General features: G+C 45.4%; 1 protein-coding gene across 2 annotated transcripts in view; it reads left to right on the top strand.

Annotated features, from left to right (window-relative positions):
- Positions 1-27,199, top strand: part of srrm4 (serine/arginine repetitive matrix 4) — a 433,233-nt gene that overhangs the window by 376,707 nt on the left and 29,327 nt on the right. The window contains exons 7-8 of one of the 2 annotated variants that reach the window (XM_033043100.1): positions 1,715-1,807; positions 10,247-10,424. In XM_033043100.1, the coding sequence (XP_032898991.1) occupies positions 1,715-1,807; positions 10,247-10,424 (271 nt within the window). The remainder of the gene's footprint in view (positions 1-1,714; positions 1,808-10,246; positions 10,425-27,199) is intronic. The other variant, XM_033043101.1, reaches the window with a different exon arrangement.

The following is a 27,199-nucleotide window of genomic DNA, read 5'->3' as shown; positions in this document are numbered from 1 at the left end:
TCAATGGCACTGCCGGGTGAAACGGAGGTTCACATGCTGTCTAGGCCTGTTCGATCTCCCAGTTGCTAACCATTCTAATTCCCCCTCACATTTCCATATCAACCTCCTTGACCTGGGCCTGATCAATTGCCAGAGTGAGGCCACACACAAACTAAAGGAAAATCTATATCCTGCTTGGTGGCCTATGTCCACCCATCTGCCAATTGACATCCTCCTCACCTGGATCCACCTATCACTCATCAGGCATTGACCCACCCCCACCTGCTTTCCAGCTTTCTCTCCCCCAGTACAATCAGTCTGAAGGAGGGTCTCTACCCAAAACATTGCCTGTCCATGTCCTCCAGAGATGCAGCCTGGTGCATTGACTTCCTCTAGCACATTGGGCTTTAAAATTATTTTTTTCTTGCTGTGAACCAGAAATTGAATTGGAAATGAGTGAATTATTGATTCTGCACTTTATGACCCATGTATTCTCCAATTTTCGGTGACCTTTAACAATCCCTCCCGCCCACATATCCTCCTTTCTTCACCCCTCTCCAGATTTCTCCCCTCCCCCTCCACCTACATACCTTCCCCTGGCTACTCAATGCGCAACTCTTCAACCTATCTGACTCGCACCATTTTCTTCCATTTCTGGCCTTTGTCCAACCACCCTTCACTGGTGTTCCATTGAGTTAGGCCCATGACACCTTGGGAAGGCTCAACAGATGGTTCCAGCATCCCAGAATCACCCCCCCTTAATACCTGCTCTCACCATTTATGCTACCAGTATCTACTCAATAAAGGAAACTACAGAAGATTAACTCACTCTAACAAATGCTCAACACTCGCATCCTGTCTTCCACTTATCCTAACACATCATTAAACTCGTAACGCCACAAATATCAACCTTGCATTAAACCGGATGCACTGACACAGAATACACTTACAAAGAATTACACATACTGCATGTTATACATTTCCTTTCTGCCCCCAACTGACACCAAATATTCTCCACCAAATCTATCTACTGTCCGCACTTTATGTCTTTTTCTTGTCACAAAATACCATTTAGGTTTAGGTTTTGTGTTTATTAATTTAGTTTAGTTTAGTTTATTGTCACGTGTACCGAGGTACAATGAAGTACTTTTGTTAACCAGTCAGTGGAAAGACAATACATGATTACAATCGAACAGTCCACATTGTACAGATACAGAATCATGTGAATAACGTTTAGTGCAAGATAAAGTCCAGTGAAATCTGATCAAAGATAGTCCCAGAGTCACCAAAGAGGTAGATAGTAGTTCAGCACTGCTCTCTGGTTGTGGTAGGATGATTCAGTTGCCTGATAACAGCTGGGACGAAACTGTCCCTGAATGTGGAGGTGTGCGTTTTCACACTTCTGTACCTTTTGCCCGATGGGAGAGGGGAGAGGAGGGAGTTGCCAGGGTGCGACTCATCCTTGATGATGCTGCTGGCCTTGCCAAGGCAGCGTGAGGTGTAAATGGAGTCAATGGAAGGGAGGTCGGTTTGTGCGGTGGTCTGGGCTGTGCCCACAATTCACTGCAATTTCCTGTGGTCACATGATTATTGTCACCTGTATTGAGATGTAGTGTAAAAGTTTAAAAATTGTCCAGTTCATTGGATTCAAGGGGGATTCATTGAAGTGTGTGTTCGATGGAATGGTCTGTATGATCCAACACAGTGAGACACTGACTTTCATCTTGTTATCAAGGTCTCGGGCTGTATCAACTTCTCACAAAGGCCACCGATGCAGACGTCCCACGTCACATGTTTCAGCTGCCAGGACCTCCAGCTGCTCCAGCAGGTAAATCTTCTTCTTATGCCCAGATACATCACACTCGTGGGACCAGGAGCTATTAATGACAGCCCTAGCCCCACGGCCATTCCAAGCCAGTCGGTACATCGTAATGTCATCTTTAAGTGCTTGTTGAGAAAACTAAGCTACAAAAGCTTACTGAAGTGTACAACTTGTCGATTTTTATCTCAGTCTGCAAGCTGTAAACTACCATTAATATCATTTTAAGCTCAACAATATAATCTAATGCTCCACTATTCCTTGCTCAGCTCTCTAGTGCTTGAATCAATGCGCTGTGAGAAGATCACATTAAATCCTTACCTGCCACCAACTCTAAAGGGCTTTCATTAGAAAGCTTCAAGCACTTTAGAAACTCGTGCCCCTATACTGGGCAGAATGTGTGAGAAGGTCAAGAAGCAAAGATTCAGACTGGTAACTTGGGGGAGTTGACAGAAATATAAGTTTATTTTAGTTTAGAGATACGACGCGGAAACAGGCCCTTCGGCCCACCGGGTCCATGCCGACCAGCGATCCTCACATAGTAACACTATCCTACACAATTTTTACATTTACTAAGCCAATTAACCTACATATCTGTATGTCTTTGGTGTGGGAGGATACCAAAGATTTCTGAGAAAACCCATGCAGGCCACAGGGAGAATGTACAAACGCCGTACAGACAGCACCCGTAGTCGGGATCGAACCCTGATCTGCATTCGCTGTAAGGCAGCAACTCTGGGGAGAATATTGGGAGAATGGGATTACACTGTGAGCTGACGGAGTTGATGAGCTGAATGGCCTTTGATGACAGAATGAAACAGAAAACAGATGCCCTGTGTGAAGACTATTAAGACCATTATGTTACAGTTTTACAAGACATTGGTGAGGCCACATTTGGGGTACAATAAACCCTCGTTATATCGGACCATGGGGTGGGGGGGGGGGGGCGATGGTGTCCGTTATTGCCGATTATCCACTATAACAGAGTAAGGTAATATCATTGTATGCCGTTGAAACAAAGAACTACAGATGATGGTTAATATACAAAAGGACACAAGGTGCTGGAGTAACTCAGCGGGTCAGGCAGCATCTCTGGAGAACATGTATCGGTGACGTTGGGACCCTTCATCAGACTAATTCAGTCTGCTGAGTTACTCCAGCATGTTGTGTCGTTCCATATTTAAACTAATCAGTGATGCCGCTGTCTGCTCCAGTGGGCCCTTCATCACCAGCAACCCCAAGGCCAGGTTGATGCGGCTGTAGTTGCCGCTCACATTGTAGCCCCTGGCCGTCAGTGCTTTCTTCAGGCCGCTGCCAATGACAGGACATGCTCGGTCACCCTGGGGCTCCCTCCCAACTCACCAGCTGCCGCTTCTTCCTGTCGGCCATCACTTTGTCCAAGGTGGAATATGGCGATGATTTTGTGGCAGAAGGAGGAGGAGGCGGCGGTGGTGGAATGGTGAGGGGAAGGGAGAGGTCGAGTGGACAGAGCAACGGGAGAAGGAGGAGGAGGCAGCGGCGGAGGGGAGAGCAGTCAAACGATGGCCAACAGGAAGAAGTGGCAACTGGTGAGAGGGGAGGGAGCCTCATGGTGGCTGAGCGTGTCCTTCATTAAACAAAACCTAATGTGGCTTTGCAGGTTGGAAAGGTTTTCTGTTGCTAGTGATTTTATTAAAACTGTCACTGGCCAAACGTTTATTCCTCGATTAACATTCAAGTCTGAAGAACAAAGGACAAAGGACATTTATTGTCACGTACACCAATTGGTGGAGTGAAACTTGACTTGCCATGCAGCACACAGATAAAGATAAGACTCAACATTAAAGAATTTAACAATAAACATAAAAAACATCCCCCCACAATGGCTCCCACTGTGAGGGAAGGCACAAAATCCAGTCCCCATCCCCTTGTCCACCCATAGTTGGGCCTATTGAGGCCTCTGCAGTCGGCGCTACGGCGACCCGATGTTTCAGGCCCTCTCGCCGGCTGATGGTGCCCCGGCGTCGGGAGAACCCTCTCAGCGGCTTGGGACACCTGGAACGGCCACCTCCTTACCGGAGACCGCAGCTTCCGAAGCCAACTGGGTGGATGGATGGAGTTCCACCGCTGGCGATCTCGCCGAGAGATCCCAGGCTCCCGATGTCAAAGTTCAGCGCCGCCGCCCGCGGCTGGCCGCTCCACAGTCCCGCAGCTCCACGATGTTCACCTGCGGTCTCAGCATTCCAGAGTTCCAGCGCGGCGACCCGGGCAAGGCATCGCCCTCTCCGCGATAGCGCTCCAGCACTGTGTCGCCGCCGAAGCCATGGTTCTGGCCGGTCCCCTCAGGAAACGCCACTCCAGATCCATTGGTAGGCCGTGTAGGGACCAGGATGAGCAGTTTCCCCAATAGACCTCCAATCAAAACACTTTTTAACACTAAAAATAAAAGAAAGAAATGAAAAGACAGACAGCTGGAGGCTGGGCAGCCATACCCAACTGGACGGCGCCCCCTCGAACCGAAGGGTCTATTCTTAAGGGGTTGGACAGGCTAGATGCAGGAAGATTGTTCCCAATGTTGGGGAAGTCCAGAACAAGGGGTCACAGTTTAAGGATAAGGGGGAAATCCTTTAGGACCGAGATGAGAAAAACATTTTTCACACAGAGAGTGGTGAATCTCTGGAACTCTCTGCCACAGAAGGTAGTTGAGGCCAGTTCATTGGCTATATTTAAGAGGGAGTTAGATGTGGCCCTTGTGGCTAAAGGGATCAGGGGGTATGGAGAGAAGGCAGGTACAGGATACTGATTTGGATGATCAGCCATGATCATATTGAATGGCGGTGCAGCCTCGAAGGGCCGAATGGCCTACTCCTGCACCTATTTTCTATGTTTCTATGTTTCTATGTCTCGAACCGAAATGTCACCCATTCCTTCTCTCCAGAGATGCCGCTGAGTTTCTCCATCTTCTGTGCAAACCAGCATCTGCAGTTCCTTCCTACACATCACTAAAATAGAGTTTATTTGCACTTGCACACCTTGCTCCTGGTGGAACTACACTACATGCAAATCATTTGTCACATTTCTGACTTGACTCATGTCTATGCCTCAAAAATATTTTGAGCAAAATGCTTAGAACGTCCAGGGATCATGAGGAATCTATTCTTGATTGCTATCCACTGGCCCATGGGTTAGATACTGGCCATAGAAAGAACCTGACCATGCAGTGGTGCCACTATGATGCATTTACCTAGGCTAATGCAGATGGGTTGGGTTAAACTAGTAGCAAACCAGGCAACTCAGAGCACTGGCATAACTCAGCATTTCCGATTGTGAAAGGGGCAAGATTACAGAGGTTTATAATCGTGTCTTTTCATTGAATTCCCTCATAAATCCTCAGTTAATATTTGATATTGGGCCTTGTTTATTATTTTAATGTGCACCAAAATACAGTGAAAAATACAGTGGTATTCCAACAAACATTACTACACCTGAATATATCAAGCAAAAATGAAAAAAAAAGTGCAGAATTTAGTGTTATAGTTGCAGAGAAAGTACAGATAGAAAAGTGGAAGTGCTGCAACGAGGTAGACTGGAAGATCAGGAGTTTATCCTTAGTGTATAAGAGGTCTATTGAACAGTGGGGAAGAAGCTATTCTTAAATCTGGTGGTACATGCTCTCAGGCCTTTGGTTTTTCTGCCCGATGGAAGAGTGGAGAAAAGAAAATTTTGGTTTTGGTGATATACAATGCTGCGTTCACAGTTTTATGCAATTTCTAGTGGTTTGGGGCAGAGACGTTGTCACACCAAGCTGTGATGCATCTGGATCGGGTGCTTTCTATGGCGCATCAGTTAAAACTGGAACGAGTCATTGGCAACATGTCAGATTTTCTCAGCCTTACCCATGTCACAGCAGTAACTGTCATCCCAAAGAAAATCTTACTCTGTACACTCAGAAAAATTATATTGTGGAAATGCATAAGAACGTGATACTTATGATTGACTGTACATTACGTAAATTAAGTTGTGTTTCCATTGTTTAATTGAATATTAATGCTGCTACAATACACAGTGGATAAATATCTGCTACTAGGTTTTGTTGAAGGACAATTCTCTTTTAGTTCAATTCTGAATTTATGTTGACTTTGTACATGTGATTTCTTACAAAAAGTTGGCATTTCACAGGAGGTAAGTATACCACTTATGAGAGATATTATTATTGATGAAATCAGGTTTGAATTGGTCCATATGTCTCTGGATGATTATTACTATTACTTTATTGGAGATAGTGAACTGTACCTGGAGAACTGCCCATTAAAGTGACCATTGGATAATTCATCATTAATGGCTGTGTCTCAAGAAAACTACAATTGTCCCTTAGTTCCCCATTCCGTCCTTTCGTGGCTAGAGATCTGGCATCAATGGACACAGATTATCAGCGTCTAAAGGTGTAGGAAGGAACTGCAGATGCTGGTTTACACCAAAGATAGACACAAAATGCTGGAGTAACTCAGCGGGACAGGCGGCATCTCTGGAGAGAAGGAATGGGTGATGTTTTGGGTCGAGACCCTTCTTCACACTGAGTTACTCCAGCATTCAGTGTCTTAAGGTGACAGCTAGTTTGGAATTAGAAAACTGTTAGTGGAAAGAATCATTTTATTGTCCGAAACACACACAATCCAACCGGAGGAGCCAGTCAAAGTTTCACTGCAATTATTGAACACATTTCAAATTGTAGATGGAGGGTTTACATGGTGAGTTTAGGATAAGCTACCGTTTCTGTTCCTTGTTACCACACTGAGACAAGTTGCGCTATAAAGCATGCACAGAACATGAATCATGGAGCAGAGAAGGGTTTTTAAATTTTGGTCTGCTTTTGGCTTGTCCTTACTGCAAGGTTCACTGCTCAGAGACGTGCGCAGGGAGGATATGATGGTTCTAGGCCCCACTGCCTCCTGAGCCTTGAATGAGCCTCAGAGACGAGTGGACAAGAGTCTCAATCAGGGTAAAGGTCACCGATCTCTGGACTCTGCCAACCAGAGTATCCCACCAGGAATGGGGCCTGTAGCCATTGCAGCTGATCACAGCATGTCTGAACCATCATGTTTCCCTGAAGCTTTGGGCCCCATATCTGAGGAAGAATGTGCTGGTTTTGGAGGGGGTCCAGAGGAGGTTTACAAGAATGATCCCAGCAATGAGTGGGTTAGCATATGATGAGCGTTTGACAGCACTGGGCCTCTACTCGTTGGAGTTTAGAATGTTGAGGGGGGGAACCTCATTGAAACTTACAGAATAGTGAAATGCAGAGATAGGGTGGATGTGGAAAGGATGTTTCCACTGGTGGGAGAGTCTAGGACCAGAGGTAATAACCTCAGAATTAAAGGGCCCTCTTTTAGAAAGGAGGTGAGGAGGATCTTCTTTCGTCAGAGGGTAGTTAATCTGTAGAATTCATCACCACAGAGGGCTGTGGAGGCCAAGTCAGTGGATTTTTTTAAGGTAGAGATAGACACATTTTTGAGTAGAACGGGTGTCAAGGGTTATGGGGAGAAGGCAGGAAGATGGGATTAGCCATGATTGAATGGTGGAGTGGAAGCAGTGGGCCGAATGACCTAATTCTACACATAACTTGTGAACTTGTGAACGTGGAGCCCAGGTGTGGGGAATGTTTTGCACTATCATGTCCAATGCCCTTGGGTATGCCACGACCACCTCCCATCTCCTATTATTCAACCACTGGGGAAGACGCACTGTGGAGCATATCATTAGCTAAGCTCAAATGCTCCAGAGATACTATTAGTGGAGAGACATTACCGCAAAGCAGCATAATGATAACCCTTTTCAATCTTTATATGCAGGAAGGTAATCCAGTAAAAGATGGTGAGTCTGCATTGCTTGTTGATATGAAAATCAATCTTGATCTTTGGGTGGATGGAGTATATCTGACAGAGAGATGTTAGATTTAACTGGCAATGGAGGAAGTGTGCTTCAGCTGTGGCGTGCCCTTCAGAAATCCCCCAATGAGAAGGTCTGAATAGAATACACTAACTGCCCCAAATCTTTCTCTACGGTTAAAGCAGACGACAGTGAGGACCTTGTTCATTGCCTGCGGCTCTACACAAAAATGATCACTTTGGTTTATGAGGGGCCATTTTCTCTCCCCAATTACCCTTTACCCCTTAATTTCCCTATAAAATCTCTCTGGATTTTTCTCGATATCATCTGCCAGAGCTATCTCCTGGGAAAGGCACAAAATACTGGAGTAACTGAATGGGGCAGCATCCCTGGAGAATATGGAGAGGTGATGTTTCAGTTCAGGACCCTTCTTCTGACTACCCCCCTTTTAGCCTCCTAATTTCCTTGAAAAGCATGCTCCTCAGTCCTCCGGGAATACACTTGGTCCCAGCTGCCTATACCTGTCCCATGCCTCCCTCTTTGTCCTAACCAGAGCCCCAATTTCTCTCATCATCCAAACGTCTTTACTCCCATTTGCCTTGCCCCTCACTCTAACAGGCATATAAATGCCCTGAACTCTTGTTAGCACACTTTTAAAACTATCTCACATTCCAGACATTAATTTGCCTGCAAACAGCCTGCTCCAATCAACTTTAGCAAGTTCTTGTCTAATACCGTCAGAGTTGACCTTGTCCCAATTCAGAATTTTAGCTTGTGGGGGTCACCCTGTCAAATAAAATGTCAATTATAATGGGGTTACATTAACAGTTGTGTTTCACTTCAGTGGGTCTTTACATGTGAAGCCAGCTTAAATATAATTATGTATTTACAGTTAAGTTACTTTTCAGTTGAGTAAATATAGACCTTCTTCACCTGCACCCTGCTGTTGAAACCAGTTAACTGCACATTGATAAGGAATGCCAATATGTTCATTAGAAAAACAGCTACAGTAGTCTTTGAATGGTTTATAACTTCATAGCTACAGGTCCACCACTGATTTTGCCACATCTGATAGTACGACATCTCCTTCAATCAATCTCGACAAAATCCCAAGACACTTGATATATCCCCCCCCCCCCCCCCCCCCCCCCTCCTCTCCACCCCTGGAATTCCCCCCGAAAATGTGGCGTCTTGACCGGGTAAGATGGCCGGTCTCGATCTCATCGGGACATCTGTGCCGATCGGTGGGTGTGGAACTCTGGCCCGGCTGGAGCCGGCAGCTCTGTTCCCACAGCCGACTTCCACGGCTGACTTTGCGGGCTGGTATCTCGGTCGCTCTGCGGCCTGGGCCAACCGTTCCGGTACTGTTGGACTCCTCTCGAAGGCTATGACCTCCTTTGGGCCGGCCAAATGGGTAATCCAGAAAGCCTCTGGAACCAAGGGTGTTGGAAAATCAGTGGTGGACTAACTTTGAGCAAATGTTTATGACTGTATTGTCAATTTTATAACTTGTCATTATCATCAAGGACCATAGGAAAAATAATGTATCAAAGACATAGACTTAAACCAATGTTCCCTCAAATCCATGCCCCGCACATTCTCCTTACAGTGCCTTCCATGCCTCAGCTGTTATCACAGCCTGTACATTTACACTCTGCTTCTCTCCTGGCATGTGGGGATATTAAACTATTGATTAATTTCTGGCACATTTAATCTAAGTAAAGTTCAGTCTTCCTGAGATATGAATACTGTACTGGTGGAAGAACAAAGAATTGCCATTATGTGATTTATCGAACAAGTTGCGAGGAGAGGAAACACAGATCTATGTGCTAGAATGTTCAGTTTATGAAGAGGGAGTTATTTCCTGTTCAGGAATCTGAGTGGCCTTCTAGAGTAGGGATTAGGATGACATGGGTGAGGTAAATAAAACTCTGAAGCCTCGAGTTTGTACCAGCACTAAAGTCCAAAGTCTGCTCGGCCCGCGTGCTCGATGTACTGGAGGAGTTCCCATGAGCCAACGTCCCTCTCCTCTCCTGTCCTAGACCGGCCATCTTTGTGTCATGAGGGTGCCTCCTGCAGTCTACCTGAAGGCGCTGGTCCACCTTCCTACCAACCCTTGATCCTCAGGTCCGACTTCTCCAGCTCCCTTCTGGTTAAGGCATCCGACGAGTCTTTGGGTGGGTTCCCAGACATTCCTGGCCATTGGCCATCTGCTTAAAGCAAGAAGGAACTAAAATGTAGCCATTCTCTCTGGTACCCTGTCCAGCTGCCTGGAACACGCTGGAATCAAAGGAATATTGAGTACTACACTCCTCATACTCACAGCAATATAGTAGCACCATCCCAAGGGAATGTGACTTCCTTACCCATCATCAACACAACTGTGAAATCCTCCCCATACCTTTGAACAGCATGGAAAGGTAGGGTATAAGAAGTTGAGCCACTTGATGCCAGTTTCCCAACCAGCAGCCAGGCCTACTGTGCCATGCTGGACCTTGAAGAGTGAGAAAGGGGAAAATGGGAGGATATGTCTTTTTGTGTTTCTGCTGCTTGTCATTGAGTTTCGGTTTGCTTGTTCCGCAGTAATGAAGGCCGATCAAAGGCAGCACGATGCCCCCGAGGCAGGTCGAGAAGCAGCAACCATGGAGATTACTCAAAGAGCAACCCAGGACAGAGGGCCCCGGGCACCAGCCACTCCCACTCTGGCAAGTCACCATGTAAAAGTCCTCAGAATAAAAACAGCAGACCGACTAGCAAAATAGTAAGTGTTGAGGCCAATTTTATCCATCGTACTGCAACAATTTTAACCTTAACTTAACGTGGACCAGAATCTAATGCCCTTCACTCCACCATCCATAACAACTGTAATTAATACGAGCCACTCAGATTATAAGCGTCTGGCAACTCAGGAGAACTGGAGAATGTTTAAAATAGACACGGAGGCCTGATGGCCTGTCAGTTCAACAATGATTCCCTTGCTTTCCCCTCTTTCCAGAAGTAGGTCCATATCTTCAGGTACACGTGCAAGTACTGTTTCATACAGGTCTCTCCCTTTACCATACACTCAGCAGTGAATTTGAGACTACAATGACACACTGGCTGGAAATAAAGTCTTCATTTCCCTCCTAAGTCTTCTACTAACTACCATGAACTGTCTTGATAAAAGGGCTGAATGGCCTTGTATCACATGTTCAATATCTCCAGATGGGAGCTTGGCGATACTTGTGCGACTGCACTTCTAGATCTTGCTAATATCTGGCCTCATTTCACCTGTCAACGTGGTTAATTATTTAACCATGGAAGCTCTCCCAGTCAATAGCAATCCCATTGCCAGCTGACATCACGGTTTCAAGGTCAGTTTATTGTCACATGTACCAATTAAGGTACCGTGAAATTCGAATTACCATACAGCCATACAAAAAAAAAAGCATCAAGACACACAGCTACATAAAGGTTAACATAAACTCCCACCACAGTGGATTCCCCACGTTCCTCACTGTGAGGGCAGGCTATAGAGTCCAGCTTCTTCCTCTTTTATCTCCTGCAGTCGGGGCAGTCGAACCATCTGCAGTCGGGCATTTAAAGCTCCCGCAACTGGCCGTCGAGTCCCCTGTGTTGCGGTGATCGAAGCTCCCATGTCGGGGCGATCAAAGCTCCCACGGCTTGGAGCTCCTGAAGTTGGTCTCCAACCAGAGACCGCGAGCTCCGTGATGTTAAGTCCGCAGGCTCCCGCGGTGGAGCTCTCGAAGTCGGTCTCCAGCAAAGGCCGCCAACTCCTAGATGTTAGGTCGTAGTGCAGACGGAGATACGATACGGAAAAAAATCATATCCCCCCAACTCCCCCCCCCCCACATAAAACAAGATAAAGAATACTAAAACATACATTTAACACTCACAAACAAACAACAATGATCAAAGAGACAGTTGGCGAGGTGGTGTAGTGTGCATACTTGCGATGGTAATCTCCCTTCAGTCAGCAGTGTGAACTAGCACAACAATCATGCCCTAACTATCAAGGCAAAGGGATTAAACCTGTGTTCAGTGTAGGGTCAGGACTAGAACCTGGCTACCAGTCGCCAGCCTGGAGAAACATAGCAATGTGTGCTGCGTTAGGCGCACATTCTGCTAAATTTACACAGTGACCTTTATCACTTTTCTTCAGCCATGGCCTGAAAGCAACGTCCTCAGGTGATGATGCTAACAGTGAAGTATAATGGGATCTGCACGATGTGTTTCACTTCTGCAATTCAGGACACTGGAAACACGCTGGAACTGAACTGCAAAAGTGGAGCTCAGCAGGCAGATGCTTTTACACTGTGCATCTAATTCTATGATTCAGGGACAAAGGTCCAGGTGTCATCTCTAGGCCAAGGATTCCAGAACGGCTTTAGACGCTAGAGGCCGAAGGGACCATTGTATGGGTTTGAGTTTGATGGTTAGTGATGTATTGACCCACACCTATCGCCCACAATGATGGCAAGGTGAGTTTGGTAATCCCAGCTCTCTCCCTACTGCCAGTTCTGTCCCTACTGCTCCAAAGACATGCTATATTATGCAACTTCAGTGGCCATGAGTCAAGGATAACATGGCAGTGACTTTCTCAGTGAATAACTACATGGTCATCAGAGAACAATGTCAAGTTGGGGCTGTAAGAGATGATGCCAACACCCTCATCATGTTCATAAGTGATTGGAGCAGAATTAGGCCATTCAGCCAATCAAGTCTACTTCACCACACAATCATGGCAATCTTTCACTCTTAACCCCATTCTCCTGCCTTCTCCCCATAACCCCCCCCCCCTCAGCCTTTGCATTGAGCACCTGCCACTTAAGGTCCCACTCTGAATGATTGTGTTCAGAGGGTCAAGGGTATACAAGGGTCCCACCCTTGTATTTACATATTAGTCAAACTCGTTTTAGCTGAAGTTGTGTTATGGTCTGCCACAGTCATACTTCGTATTCCAAATTATTCTTACAATTTTGTCAATTTGAATACCTCAGTATGATTTGTTTTTATATTTTGGCTTCATGCAGTTCTCTAACGAAGGCAATTAAATCTGTGGCCTGAAATGCGTGACTGTTGACATATAGTTTAGTAATGTGCTCTGTCATGCCAATTCACTAGCACAGTTCTCGAACATAACAATGTTGAACTTTCCCAGTGTGGTATTTTTAGTTTATGAGCTTATATATTCACCACACATTCCTGCAAAATGTAACCAAGTTGTTTACGATGCTCGTGTTAGTTAGGCAGTTTTAACAGAGACCGACAGTTGAGGAAAAAATGGTTAGCTTCTTGCCTTCTGGAGGGAGAGAAAGAGAGAGGGGGGGGAAAGAGAGGAGGAAGAGGGAGATTAGGAGAGAGAGAGAGACAGAGGGAGAAGAGAGAGGAGGGGAAAATAAATGGAGAGAGAGAGGGCAAGAGAGAGATGAGGGAGAGGGAGGGGGAGAGAGAGAGGGACAGAGAGAGAGAGAAAGAGAGGGGGAGAGGGAGAGGTAGAGTGAGGGGAGCGAGAGAGGGAGCGAGAGGAACGAGAGGGGAGAGAAGGAGAGAGAGAGAGAGAGAGAGAGAGAGAGATTGAGAGGGAGCGAGATGTTATATGTTTGGCATTACCACGTGATATCAAAATGACATGACAAAGCTTTTCCGCACTATTTATTTTTGTACTTCGTTTCTTGACAAGAGGGAAAGTTTGCCAAATCGCAGCTGTGAAAATGAACCCTTGAATGTCGGGAGAAATCTAACAAATGCAGTAACAAGTTGATGGCTGGAGGGGTACCCAAACAGTTTGTATGACCCCTTTGCTTCTGATTGCTTTCCGACAGGTGTGCTTGCACTGAGAGTAGATAAGGGACACTGCATCATTGCCGTGGTCCTTTGAGACACAAACTGGATGATCAGATCAAGTTCAAATCTAATCTTGAACTTTCCATTTGTCCAGACCAATCGCTGGAGATCTCTATTCTCAGTTTTGGAAATGGTCCCAGAAACAGACGAGAATCTGTCGCTCATTGCCATCAATGTTCAGAAGCACTTTAACAGCCAGAGTAAAAACTGTCGACACTTCATTGAGAATGCATTCAGAGTTGAACCCGAGCAAGTGTGAGCAGTTGCACATCGGGAGGGGAAATGTCAGGGGAAAGTAGGGAGTTAACAGCATTGATGTGCAGAGGGACCTTGGGGTCCAAGTTCACAGGTCACTGAAGGTGGCAGCACAAGTAGATAGGGTGGTAAAGAAGGCATATGTTATGCTAGACTTTACTGCTAGGGGCATTGAATATAAGAGTCAGGAAGTCATGTTGCAACTCTATAAGACTTTGATTAGGCCAACTTTGCATGCAGTGCTGGTTGCGCCCATGATAAAACGTTGTGGACACTTTGGAGAGGGTGTAGAATAGGTTTACCAGAATGTTGCCTGGATTAGAGGGTTTCAGCTACAGGGAGAAGTTGGATAAATTTGGATTGTTTTCTCTGGAACGTCGGAGGACTTGAATGATGAATATAAAATGATGAGAGGCGTACATAGGATAGAGAGCCAGAACATTGTCCAACACTAGATGGTATATTAATAACGTGACAGGGAAAAGTTTAATGAGGATGTACGAGGCAAGTTTTATGCAGAGAACCTGGAACACATTGCTGCAGTGGTGGAGACAGATCCAATAGTGGTTTTTAAGAGGTTTTTAGATCGGCACATAGAAGTGCAAGGAATAGGGGGATATGGAGCATGTGCAGGCAGCTGGGATTAGTTTAACTTGGCATCATGTCTGGCACAGGCATTGTGGGCCGAAGGGCCTGTTCCTGTGCTGTACTGTTCCATGTTCCACATTTAACAGAAGTACTCTATGGATAAGTTTAGGCTGTGCCAATGCTCATGTTGTTTCTTAGCATAATTTAACATGCAAAGGAAGAGTAACGAATTAAAGACAAATGAGACAGAAGGAAGTAATAATTGGGCTGAAGAGTTGGCTGAGTAACTGGAAACAGACTGGACCTGGCTGAGTCTTTTTCTAGTTGGCAAGTGATGTGTCCATTTGATCAGAGGCATGCCTTCAACCTTTACAATCCATATAAATGACTTGGACAAAGATTTGTTCATGACACAAATACGGTGCTGGATCGAAGGGCCGAATGGCCTCCTCCTGCACCGATTTTCTTTGAAAGAAAGGTAGGGACACAAGCAGTGAAAATGGCACAAGGAAACTACAAAGTGATATGAATGGGTTAAATGAGTAGGCAAGAACTGGAGTATAGAATGGGAAAATGTGAAACTGCCCACGCTCCAATGACGTACAGGTTTGTAGGTTAATTGCCGTTGGTAAAGATTGTAAATTGTCCCTAGTATGTGTAGGATAATGTTAATGTGCGGTGATGGCTGGCCGGTGCAGGCTCGGTGGGCCGAAGGGCCTGTTTCCACGCTGTTTCTATAAACTAAACTAAACTGAATGAAAATGGGGCAACCATTCTTAATGTTAATTAAAAAACCAGCAGATGCTGGAAATCTGAAATAAAAACAGGAAACAATGGAAAGGGAATTAATGTTTCAGGTCCAAGATCCTTTCATCAATTGAGCAAAGGGCAAAGGTCAAGCAATGATGTTGTCCCTTTTGGGAAAGGTCTTGGCCCTGAAGCATTGTCTTTGTTTCTCTTACCACAGATGCTGTCGAGGTTTTTCCAGCATTTTCTGTTTCGCATTCTTAATGAATCTCGTTGTGAGAATGTGTTTGGCAAGCACATCTTTCTGTGAAGTTTTGTAAATAAGACTAAAATGTAACATTTTCTCCACGATGTCCGGTTTCCTCCCACACACCGAAGGCGTCCAGGTTTTTAGGTTAATTGGCCCGGTGTGATTGTAAATTGTCCCTAGTGTGTGTAAGGTAGTGGTAATGTGTTGGGATCGCTGGTTGACATGGGCTCAGTGGGCCGAAGGGCCTGTTTCTGTTCTGTACATCTAAACTAAACTAAACTAAAACATTATGGCATTGTTGTGTTAGATCATGTGTGATCAGTTTTGTTTCATGTAAATTCTGAAGCTTTCACTGACCTTAAAGCATCTAAAGTCAAACAGCGAGGAAACAGGCTCTTCAGCCCAACTTGGCCACATTGACCAACGTGCCCCATTTACACTTGCCCCCACCTGCCTGCATTTCACCATAGCCCTCTGAACCAATACTATCCATGTACCTGTCCAAATGTTTTTAACCTGTATGCTGATTCTGAGATCCAAAAGCTACCAATTTGCGGCATTGAGCTGGTGCTTTCAGTGAAATAGTTCACTTTCCAACCAGTGATGAGTGAGATGAACTTACTTAGGGTAGCAATTGGCTTTATGGTGACTCCGAAGGTCAACATGATCAGAGAGCTCTGTTGTAGATATGGTACCAGGACTCACACAAGGGACGAAATGATCCCAATTCCACGCTCTAATATTATCTACTTGAAGCATTCACGCTGCAATAATACTCATGCTTTTATGAAATTGTTCTTTCATTAGTCACTTTGCACAGTTCATTAAATATACATCACTATTCTGGAGGTTAACGTAATGTTATCATGTAAAACCATTAGTTTACTTATAGCCCAATACAAAGATTATACCTAACTGAAACCAACAGTAAAATTTTATTTATTTCCATTCCTTCACTTCAGGGTTTAATTGAGGTCTAGTTTAAGTGAGTTGCTCTTGTTAGTGTAGCATTTGAAATATGAGATCTCAGTATAGCTGGTTGTTAAAGTGACTGGAGTAGAAAACTTGTAGGAAGGAACTGCAGATGCTGGTTTAAATCGAAGATAGACACAAAAAGCTGGAGTAACTCAGTGGGTCAGGCAGCATCTGTGGAGAACATGGATAGGTGATGTTTCACAGAGTGCTGGAGTAACTCAGCGGGTCGGGCAGCATCTCTGGAGAAAAGGAATAGGGGATGTTTTGGGTCGAGATGTTTCGGTCTGCAACCAAAAACGTTACCTATTCCTTCTCTTCAGAGATGTTGGCTGACCCACTGGGTTACCCCAGCTTTTTGTGTCTATCATTGGAATAGAAAACGTGTTCTTTCCCATTATACTGTCTCAGTGGATGCTTAGAACTCAGATTCCCTATCCATTGGAAGATCAAATGCTGCCATTATCACTCAGAACATTATCAGCTTTTTGATTTGATTTTACAGAACATTAGCCATCTTCTGAATTAATATGGTCGGGACCAAAAATTACTTCAGGCCAGGTCGTATTTCAATAGACAATAGACAATAGACAATAGACAATAGGTGCAGGAGTAGGCCATTCGGCCCTTCGAGCCGGCACCACCATTCAATGTGATCATGGCTGTTCATACCCAATCAGTACCCCATTCCTACCTTATCCCCATATTCCCTGACTCCGCTATTTTTAAGAACCCTATCTATCTCTCTCTTGAAAGCATCCAGAGAACCTGCCTCCACCATCCTCTGAGGCAGAGAATTCCACAGACTCACCACTCTGTGAGAAAAAGTGTTTCCTCGTCTCCGTTCTAAATGGCTTACTCTTTATTCTTAAACTGTGGCCCCTGGTTCTGGACTCCCCCAACATCGGGAACATGTTTCCTGCCTCTAGCGTGTCCAAGCCCTTAACAATCTTATATGTTTCAATGAGATATCCTCTCATCCTTCTAAACTCCAGAGTGTACAAGCCCAGCTGCTCCATTATCTCAGCATATGACAGTCCCGCCATCCTGGGAATTTACCTTGTAAACCTACGCTGCACTCCCTCAATAGCAAGAATGTCCTTCCTCAAATTAGGGGACCAAAACTGTACACAATACTCCAGGTGTGGTCCCACTAGGGCTCTGTACAACTGCAGAAGGAACATTTTGCACCTATATTCGATTCCTCGTGTTATAAAGGCCAACATGCCATTCGCTTTCTTCACTGACTGCTGTACCTGCATGCTTACTCTCATAGACTGATGCACAAGGACCCCCAGATCCCGTTGTACTTCCCCTTTTCACAACTTGACGCCATTTAGATAGTAATCTGCCTTCCTGTTTTTGCTACCAAAGTGGATAACCTCACATTTATCCGCATTAAACTTTATCTGCCATGCATCTGCCCACTCCCCCAACCTGTCCAAGTCACCCTGCACTCTCAGAGCATCCTCCTCACAGTTCACACTGCCACCCAGCTTTGTGTCATCTGCAAATTTGCTAATGTTACTTTGAATCCCTTCATCCAAATCATTGATGTATATTGTAAATAGCTGTGGTCCCAGCACCGAGCCTTGCGGTTCCAAACTAGTCACTGCCTGCCATTCTGAAAGGGACCCGTTAATCCCTACTCTTTGTTTCCTGTCTGCCAACCACTTCTCTATCCATGTCAACACTCAACCCCCAATACCATGTGCCCTAATTTTGCCCACTAATCTCCTATGTGGGACCTTATTAAATGCTTTCTGAGCTCAGAGAAAAGGTTTCAGGTTTAGGTTTCTCTCAATCAAATAAAACATAAGCTCGAAGGTCTAAAGTCTCCTCGACCTTCTCGATCCATCAGTGCAAAGGCCTTCTATTAATAATGTGACACAAGGCCGCTTTGAACTGTTTATATTTAATAAACTTATCATCTGGCAGAATTTTAAGTCCCATAATTATCGAAATCCTTTCCTGTTTCCAATGACTGAGTAGAAAAACTTCACCTTGAGGGAGTAGCCAATCATGATCAAAATCCCATTGACTGGGTTAGTTTATTCAGTGCTGGACCCTCTGTATAGAGTAGAAGGCAAGGGGATAAATACATACAGTATGGTGATTTTACATGTAGGCTTGTGAAAAGAGCAAGGATTAAGAACTAAAAGAGCACCGCGGGCGGCACGGTGGCGCAGCGGTAAAGTTGCTGCCTTACAGCGCTTGCAGTGCCGGAGTCCCGGGTTCGATCCCGATCACGGGTGCTGTCTGTGCGTTCTTCCCGTGACCTGCATGGGTTTTCTCCGAGCTCTTTGGTTTCCTCCCACACTCAGGTTTGTAGGTTAATTGGCTTGGTAAAAGTGTAAATTTTCCCTCGTGTGTGTAGGATAGTGTTAATGTGCGGGGATCGCTGGTCGGTGCGGACTCAGTGGGCTGAAGGGCCTGTTTCCGCGCTGTATCTCTAAACTAAAAAAACTAAAGATGAGAGTATCTGGCACATTTAGCAAATGGACATAGTTGAGAGCACAGTAGTGTTTGATTTAGTAGCTCGGTACAGATGACATATTTACATAGGACTGCTTCTAAGATGCCATCCAACCCAGGCATGCTAGCCACAGAAGCAAATCTACAATCACATATGACAATCGCTCCACACTCTTAAATACACAGTAAATGGCTCAATTGTATTCATGTATTGTCTTTCCACTGAGTGGATAGCACACAACACTGTCTTGGCATCACCTGTGTAATATGTATTGGTGCATGAATATCACACGCAGGCAGCATGGGCCATGGATGAGGAAGCATGCCTTCGCAAAACAAATTGCAGCAGGATCTTGATCAATTGGCCAGGTGGGAGGAGGAATGGTTGATGGAATGTGAGGTGTTGCATTTTGAGATCTAATATATGCAGGACCTACACAGTGAATGGTAGGCCTCTGGGTAGTGTTGTAGCGCAATTGGATGTTGGAGTGCAGGTGGCATGATTCCTTGAAGGTTGAGTCGCAGGTAGATAGATAAGGTGGTCAAAAAGGCATTTGGCACATTGGCCTTCATCAGTCAGAGTATTGTGTATAGAAGTTGGGAGGTCATGTTGCAGTTGTATAAGATGTTGGTGAGGCCACATTTAGAGTATTGTGTTCAGTTCTGGGTACGATATTATAGAAAATATGTTATCAAGCTGGAAAGGGTACATAGAAGATTTGCAAGGATGTTGCCAGGGCTAGAGGCTCTGAGCCATAGGGAGAGGTTGAGCAGGCTGGGACTATTCCTTGGAGTGCAGGAGGCTGAGGGGTGATCTTATAGAGGTGTATAATATCATGAGAGGAATAGATTGGGTAGATGCACAGAGTCTTTTGCCCAGAGTAGGTGAATGGAGGACCAGAGGACAAAGGTTCAAGGTGAAGGGGAAAAGATTTAATAGGAATCTGAGGGGTAACTTTTACACACAAATGCTGGTGGGTGTATGGAGCCAGCTGCCAGAGGAGGTAGTTGAGGCTGGGACTATCCCAACGTTTAAAAAACAGTTAGACAGGTACATGGATAGGACAGGTTTGTAGGGATATGGGCCAAACGTAGTGTAGATGGGACAGTGTGGGCAAGTCGGGCCGAAGGGCCTGTTTCCACACTATATCACGTTATGACTCTGAATCTGCAGAGACCTGCTTCTGCACAATTTGTGATTAGCATTGATGGTTAGTGGCAATAAAATTATAATGTAAATGTATAAAATATTAATTTTTAATAAGCAACTGAGAGTAAAGTGAATGTGTGTTCCACAGAATTTAATTTTGCCCTTTAACTACTTTTGATTTCTTCTAATCTATATTTGAATTTAAATAATTATTTTAAATTGACACATTGGTTACATGGTAATTGCCCAAAATTTACTTCCAGTTGTAACAATTGGTAGTGATTTTTGTGTCTTTGATTTTCTTCGACACAAAGATCTGCCAGCAACCTTGGTCAGGCTGTGTTTGAAAACCCTGAGGTCGATGTAAGGCTGAATATTTCGAGATAACTAGGTAACCTGCTGGACGTTTCCCATCCATGTGATAGATTTTTTTATTATTTAGTGTGCTGTGTGTACTTAAGAAACCTTGGATTGTTTTCTGTCCAGTGAAATCATTTTTCGATTTCCCAAACCAGTAGGTTCTACCTGCCTGATCTCCCTGTTGCTAAACACTTTAATTCCTCTTCCCATTCCCATACTGACCTTTCTGTCCTTGGCCTCCTCCATTGTCAGTGTGAGGACAAATGCAAATTGGAGGAACAGCATCTCATATTTTGCTCGACCAGCCTATAACCCAGCAGCATGAATACTGATTTATCTTCTGTAACTTCAGGTAACCCCTGCATTCCCTCTCTATCCATCCCTCCCCCACCCAAGTCATACCAGCTTTTTGTTCACACCTAGCACACAGCTAATGGCCTGTTTCCTTTATCATTGTTACTTTTTTGCATATCTTTCATTCATTTGGGCTAAATCTGTCTACATCACCGTCTCCAGTATATCTCTCCATTCCCTTTCCCGTGACTTTCAGTCTGACGAAGAAGTCTCAACCCGAAACGTCACCCATTCCTCTCCAGAGATGCTGCCTGTCCTGCTGCGTTACTCCAGCATTTTGGATCTATCTTACTACAGAACAATTAGGTCTTGGATCTGAGGTGGTTGTACAGGCATCCTTCCACATCATGACAGATCTCGGTGGCTGAGCCTGAAGGTACGGAGTAGTAGGAAGGCCTTTGTACTTGCCGATGGCTGGCGGGTCTTGTAGGTAGGGCAGCAACCGCGTGGCCGTCTCTTGGCTGAGCGCCCCAACCACGTAGAAATATCGGGTAACGTCGTCAACGATATTTGGAAATGGGCCACTATGTGAGCGAACCACACTTGAAGCTGCTCCGCCCAGAAAACGGGCAGTTCCAGGCCCACGGCGTTTTGCTGGGGAGCTGGACGTCAGGGCTTGCATGATCGAACTCCAAATAAATGATTGGACTGACGGGGTCACCAGTTTGGCGAGTCGAGACAGTCGGGTGCAACAAAGTTCTTTATTTTTTAAACGAAAATAAAGTAATTACCCGAGTCGAAATTGACAGCCAGAATAAACGATGCTCACTCAAACCACGTGGAGCTCGAATAAATGGTTTTTCAGAAAACCCATGAAAACGCACCCCCGCTCACGTGACCGCGCCAGCCAATAGCGAGGGTTCAACATTACCAGGGCCACCACTAGGTGCCGCTACTGGAACCCCCCGCAGAACCCAAGGTACGGAACTGTGCGGGAGGCTGAACACGGCGACCACAATGCGTGGTAACAAAGGGCGGGGCGGGCGATACAGGTGAGACTGGCGAAACAGAGCCAGGGAACAGTAACGGTGCAGGAGGAACAGGAACAATGGGTGAAAGGGGAACAGGCACAACAGGTGCCACCGGAATGGCCAGCGGATGGCCCCAACGCCGCGGTTGAGCTGTCGACATCCAGCTGGGCTGGCTTAAGGCGAGCGACTGAGACGATCTACTCCTTGCCCCCGACGTCCAACAGGAAAGTCGTGACGCCGGGGCGCAACACCCGGAACGGACCCTCGTAGATTGGCTGCAGTGGGGATTAACAAATAAATCCCTGCGGATAAACACAAATAGGCAGTTCTTAAGGTCCGGCGGCATGTGCACTGGAGCAGTCACATGCTGCGAGGTAGGAACATGAGCCAGGCCGCTCACTCTCTCCCGGAGATTCGCCAAAACCGCCGGGGTAGACACCGGCTGCCCTCGAGCCGCAGGGAGGAAATCCCCGGGCACCTGCAAAGTCGAGCCACATATCAACTCAGTGGACGATGTATCCAAGTCCGCTTTAGGGGCCGTGCGGATGCCTAACAGCACCGGTCAACCCAGTCCGGACCAGTGAGCCGTGCCTTCAGCGCCAATTTCAGGTGGCGGTAGAATCGTTACACTAACCCGTTGATCTGGGGGTGGTGGTGTGGTGCAACTGCGCCCTGCATAATTTCGCCAGCGAAGCCCACAGTGAGGACGTAAACTGGAAATGTCTGCCGGAACCCCAAACCTAGCAATCTAATGGGCCGCAAGAGCCCGGGAACAATAGATGCGGCGGAGGTGTCCGACAGCGGTATAGCCTCAGGCCACCTTGTAATCCGATCCACAACCGTGAGGAGACGGGTGGAACCACGAGGCGGCGGCGGCGGTCGGACCCACTAAATCCTCATGGATGTGTTGGAAACTGCCTGAGGGAACCACAAGGACTTGCAATGGGGCCCCGTACATGACGCTGAACCTTGGATGTCTGGCAGGGGATGCAGGCTCTAGCCCAAGCCGTAAACTGCTTGCGGAGGCTCTGCCAGACAAATTTGTCCGCCACCTGCACGGAGGTCGCCCGGATTGAAGGGTGGGCCAGGCCAGGGTTGGCGTCGACAATCCGGCGGCGCCAACCCACGGGAACAATGGGGCGTGGGCGCCTGGTGGAAACATCGCACAGTACCAACGCTCCCGTGGGACCGAATGGAACGTCGGCCAACCGCAACCTGGAGACGGCCGTCCTGTAGCCGTCCGTCGCGTCAGCCGAGCGCTGTACTGCAGCAAACTCCACGTAATCCACTCTATGGTCCACGGCTGCCACAGCCGGGCGGGCGGGGCAGGAAACGGTGTCGGCGACCGTGTTGAACTTCCTGGCCACGTGCTGGATGTCCATGGCGAGCTCTGACATGGAGGCAGGTGTCGCAGCTGTCGAGCAGACCAGGTGTCTGACACCTTGGCCAAGGCAAGCGTTAAGGGCTTGTGGTCACTGTAAGCCGTGAATGGGCAGTTTCAGGCCCACGGCGTTTTGCTGGAGGAGCTGGGCGTCAAGGATAGCGGCGGCTTGCATGTTGAAAGTCCAAGTACCGATGGTGAGTCGAGACAGTCGGGTATAACAAATAAAAAATAACAAAGTTCTTTATTTTTTAAACAAAAATAAAGTGATTACCCGAGTCGATATTGACAGCCAAAGTAAACGATGCTCACTCAACCCGCGTGGAGCTCGAATGAATGTTTTTTCAGAAAGCCCGCGAAAACGCTCCCCCGCTCACGTGACCACGCCAGCCAATAATGAGGGTTCGACAGTACCTGGTGCAGCTACAGTGTCTTCTTTTTTTAATGTGAATACTGGTTCCGTTCTGTTCTGTTCTGTTCTGTTGTTTTGCACAATCCCGCAGGTATTGCCACTTTCATTTCACTGTACATCTTGTATGTGTATGTGACAAATAAAGTGGACTTGACTTGACTTCAGCCCACCAAATCCATGATGACTGTTCATTCACACTGGTTCAATGTTATCCCACTTTCTCATCCACTCCCTAGACATTATATATCTTCGGTCCCTATCTTAGGTACTACTGCCTATCTGTTCTCTGGTGGATACACAATTCACCTATGGCTTTTTCTCAAGGCCGGGGTGAGTAATCGCCAGAGATAGACAATAAAATGCTGGAGTAACTCAGCGGGATAAGCAGCATCTGCTGGAAAGAATGGATGATGTTTCGGGTCGAGACCCGTCTTCATTCCTTCTATCCGGAGATGCTGCCTGTCCCGCTGAGTTACTCCAGCATTTTGTGTCTATCTTCGGTGTAAACCAGCACCTGCAGTTCCTTCCCACCCATTTTGCCTGCTCCACTGAGTAACCTCCGCATTGTATTTGTGAAATCCAAGGCTACTGAGCAGGAGAGCTGGGAAGAATGACTTTGTTCCTCACCATCGCCGCTTCCTCAAGCAAGAGTTATCGTGTTATAGAAAAGTAGACGGCATTAGGAAATAAATGTGGTCAGCATCCGTTTATACCTTCTGTCACATCCGCAAATTTATATAACCACATTATTTTTAATTATATTTAATGACTTTTTAAGTTAATTGATCCTGGCATGTAACCAGTTCATTGTAGAGATTAAGTAACGAGCAAAACTAATGAGGCGTAATTTCAGAGTGAAACATGCTTCAGTCCGGGCGTTGGAAAAGTAATCATTTTGAGTGGCGAAAGAAAAATGACTAATATATGTGATATTATGTAATTTACGCACTTGACCACTATTGGCAGTGAATTGTTTTCTCAGCAAGGGAATATAAAGAGCAGGTAGGCAGTGCAAGTATTTTGATGGGTATGATTGAATAGGATCATCATCGTGAATAATGCATGGGATCTAATCCCTAATTTGCACAGTGTCCAACAGCTCAACTCTGGTCATGAATCTATGAGGTACAGTAAACTAGAGCGCAGGAGCTCTTCGCCAGAGATGCCCATGCCATGGGCTGTTTCCCATCATAGCCAAACTGCTCAGTAGTCAAGAAACACAGAGTAAAGTGAAGGATTTCCTATCTTAATGCCCATTTCACTGCCTGCAATAATATATTCACATCTCTCATCACAATGGTACTATGTGCACTTCTACTAAAATCACCTAAAGAAAAGGGTAAATGTCTAGCTTTCCATTCTAGGCTGTTCATAGAAGGTACACACGGTATAATGCAAACTAGGGAGATTTCAATTTGCTTCTGGTCTGTATTGAGTTAGTATGGTCTTATCTAGATAAATAACGGGCTCAAATACTTCCCAAATTAAGGCATGCTGCAAAATGGCCTTGCCAAGCAAGATATTTGTGTGAACACAGGTGGGCATCTGGAAGCGCATTGCATTTTAATGCCAAGTTATCCCTCAGGGGTAAGGGCCTTACTTAAGGGCCTGTCCCACTTTCACAACCTCTGCTGAGTTTGCCCTTGACTCATACTCGCAGCATGGTCGTCATGAGGTCGTAGGAGGTCGTAGGTAGGTCGTGATGCTGGTTGTAGGTACTCGTGGCATCAAGTAGGTCGGGGCGTTTCTCTAGCCTGATGAAAAATGGCCACGAGTAAAAAAGGTTGTGAATTAGGTCGTGAAAGTGGGACAGGCCCTTTACTGTAAAGTCCTCATCATGACACTGGGCAGGTCAAATATTGACCAACATCTGCTTTCACGGAGAAAATAATCAAATGCAGTTTTCCAATGGTGGATCACAAAAGATTTTGCACGTTCTAATAAAGATAGTTGGCCATGAACTAAGCGACCATTCAGTCACTCCATGTTAGAACCAGCTTTGCTTTGTTTCCAAGGCCAGCCCACATCTCTTGATATGGTTCTGGGGCAATGAATGGTTGCCTCTGTCATTCCGTGTTTGGTATTGGTGTTAAGAAAATGCAGCTACCTGTAAACTAAAAGTCAATTGTGCTTAAACATAATGCCATATATAATGTAGTGTGCTTTCCTCCTCTTGCACTCCAATCTAGAACATTTGTTCACATTTTCTTTCTAATAATGCACTCAGTGAATAAGGGAAAGGTGGGTATTGTCACAAAATTTACCATTAAAGCCAAACACGAATAAACAGTGTCATTTTTTTTAAATGTTGTTTTAAGGCAAAAACAATTACATTGCAGCATGAATATGTACGAGAGATTGGCTGATGTAAATTTTAATGTGAAACTCTTCCTATTTTCTATAACATGTTTCATTTCTAGAACCCAAGGCTTTCTCATATTCTATATCAGCCAGGTTTGCTTTTTATTTGCACTTTTACAGTGCAAATACTTTTAGGAGTTGTAGTTTATTAACGACCTTTATCTGTATCAATAGCACGATATTGAACCGAAAATGCATTTATTATAGTAGTTCCTTACTAGGGGAATCATAGATATTAGCTTTATAGCTTGTTTATGAAATAATTAATACTGTCATTTGATAACAAAACAAATGAAGAGCATCTGTACGAACATCATAGTAGTTTGTCCCATCTATATACTCCTACTAACCCATTGTACACCATGTAACAAAAACCCCACCTAAAAGACTGGATGGGCTCCTGAAACTGAAATACTAATAATAACAGCTAACCATCCCTGATTTTCTTGGACTCACAAGTAAATTATGACAGTTTTAGGAAATTCTGGATAGATGGTATGGAGGCTTAAATTGTTAATTTGATTGTCAGAGGGAAGCTATTGACCTGGTACCAGGTGTAACTCATGCAGCTGATCAATTTGCTCCTCCATTCCATTAGTCATGGGAAATATTTTTTTTCCAAATCGTCACCTATTTTGGCACATTTTTTAATATCATCACAGCCAAAGTGAATACACACCAAAGCATTTAGAAGTCAAAACATGTCAACAGCCACTTGGACCAACATACTTTCCCCAGCTACAAAAGTAAATAGTCCTGAACCTATTTTATCCCAAGATCATTTTGCTGCATCCATATATCCAATCAAATCTTAAATGTTATTTAATTCTCAGCAGCAACAAATAACAACAACCCACAGGCTCATTAATCTCTGTGTAAGTGTTTTATTGGTTTTAAATCTCTTTCATTTAACCCGTATCCATGACGACTCCTTCTCGGCCTCTCCACTACAGGAATTTGTCTGCTCCTTCCCATTGTGCCCTATCTTTTCACGGTAATATTTCTATCAAAAATGGACTGGCAATATAGACAATCATTTGCCCTTATTTTTAGAAATCACAACTGCATGTTCCTGTTAGAGTGAAGGGCAAAGCAGATGGGAGTAAGGATGCTTGGATAATGTGAGAAATTGAGGTACTGGGCAGGAGACAGAAAAAGACATGGGACAGGTATAGGAAGCAAATCAAATGTATCCCTGGAGGAGTTTCGGGAACTGAGTATATTTAAGAAGGAAATCAGATGCGCAAAAAGGGCAGGAGATACATAGCTCTGGCCGACAATATTGAGGATCATTCAAAGAGATTTTATAAGTACATTAAGGGAAAGAGGGTGACTAGAGAGAGAATAGTGGCCTTAGAAACAAAAGTGGTCATCTCTGAAGGGAGCAGTAGGAGATGGAAAAGTTTCTTATTG

Source organism: Amblyraja radiata, chromosome 25 (genome assembly GCF_010909765.2).
Source record: "Amblyraja radiata isolate CabotCenter1 chromosome 25, sAmbRad1.1.pri, whole genome shotgun sequence".
Lineage (NCBI taxonomy): Eukaryota > Metazoa > Chordata > Chondrichthyes > Rajiformes > Rajidae > Amblyraja > Amblyraja radiata.
The sequence above is the reverse complement of the archived record's forward strand: the minus strand, read 5'-3'. Positions and strand labels throughout refer to the sequence as shown.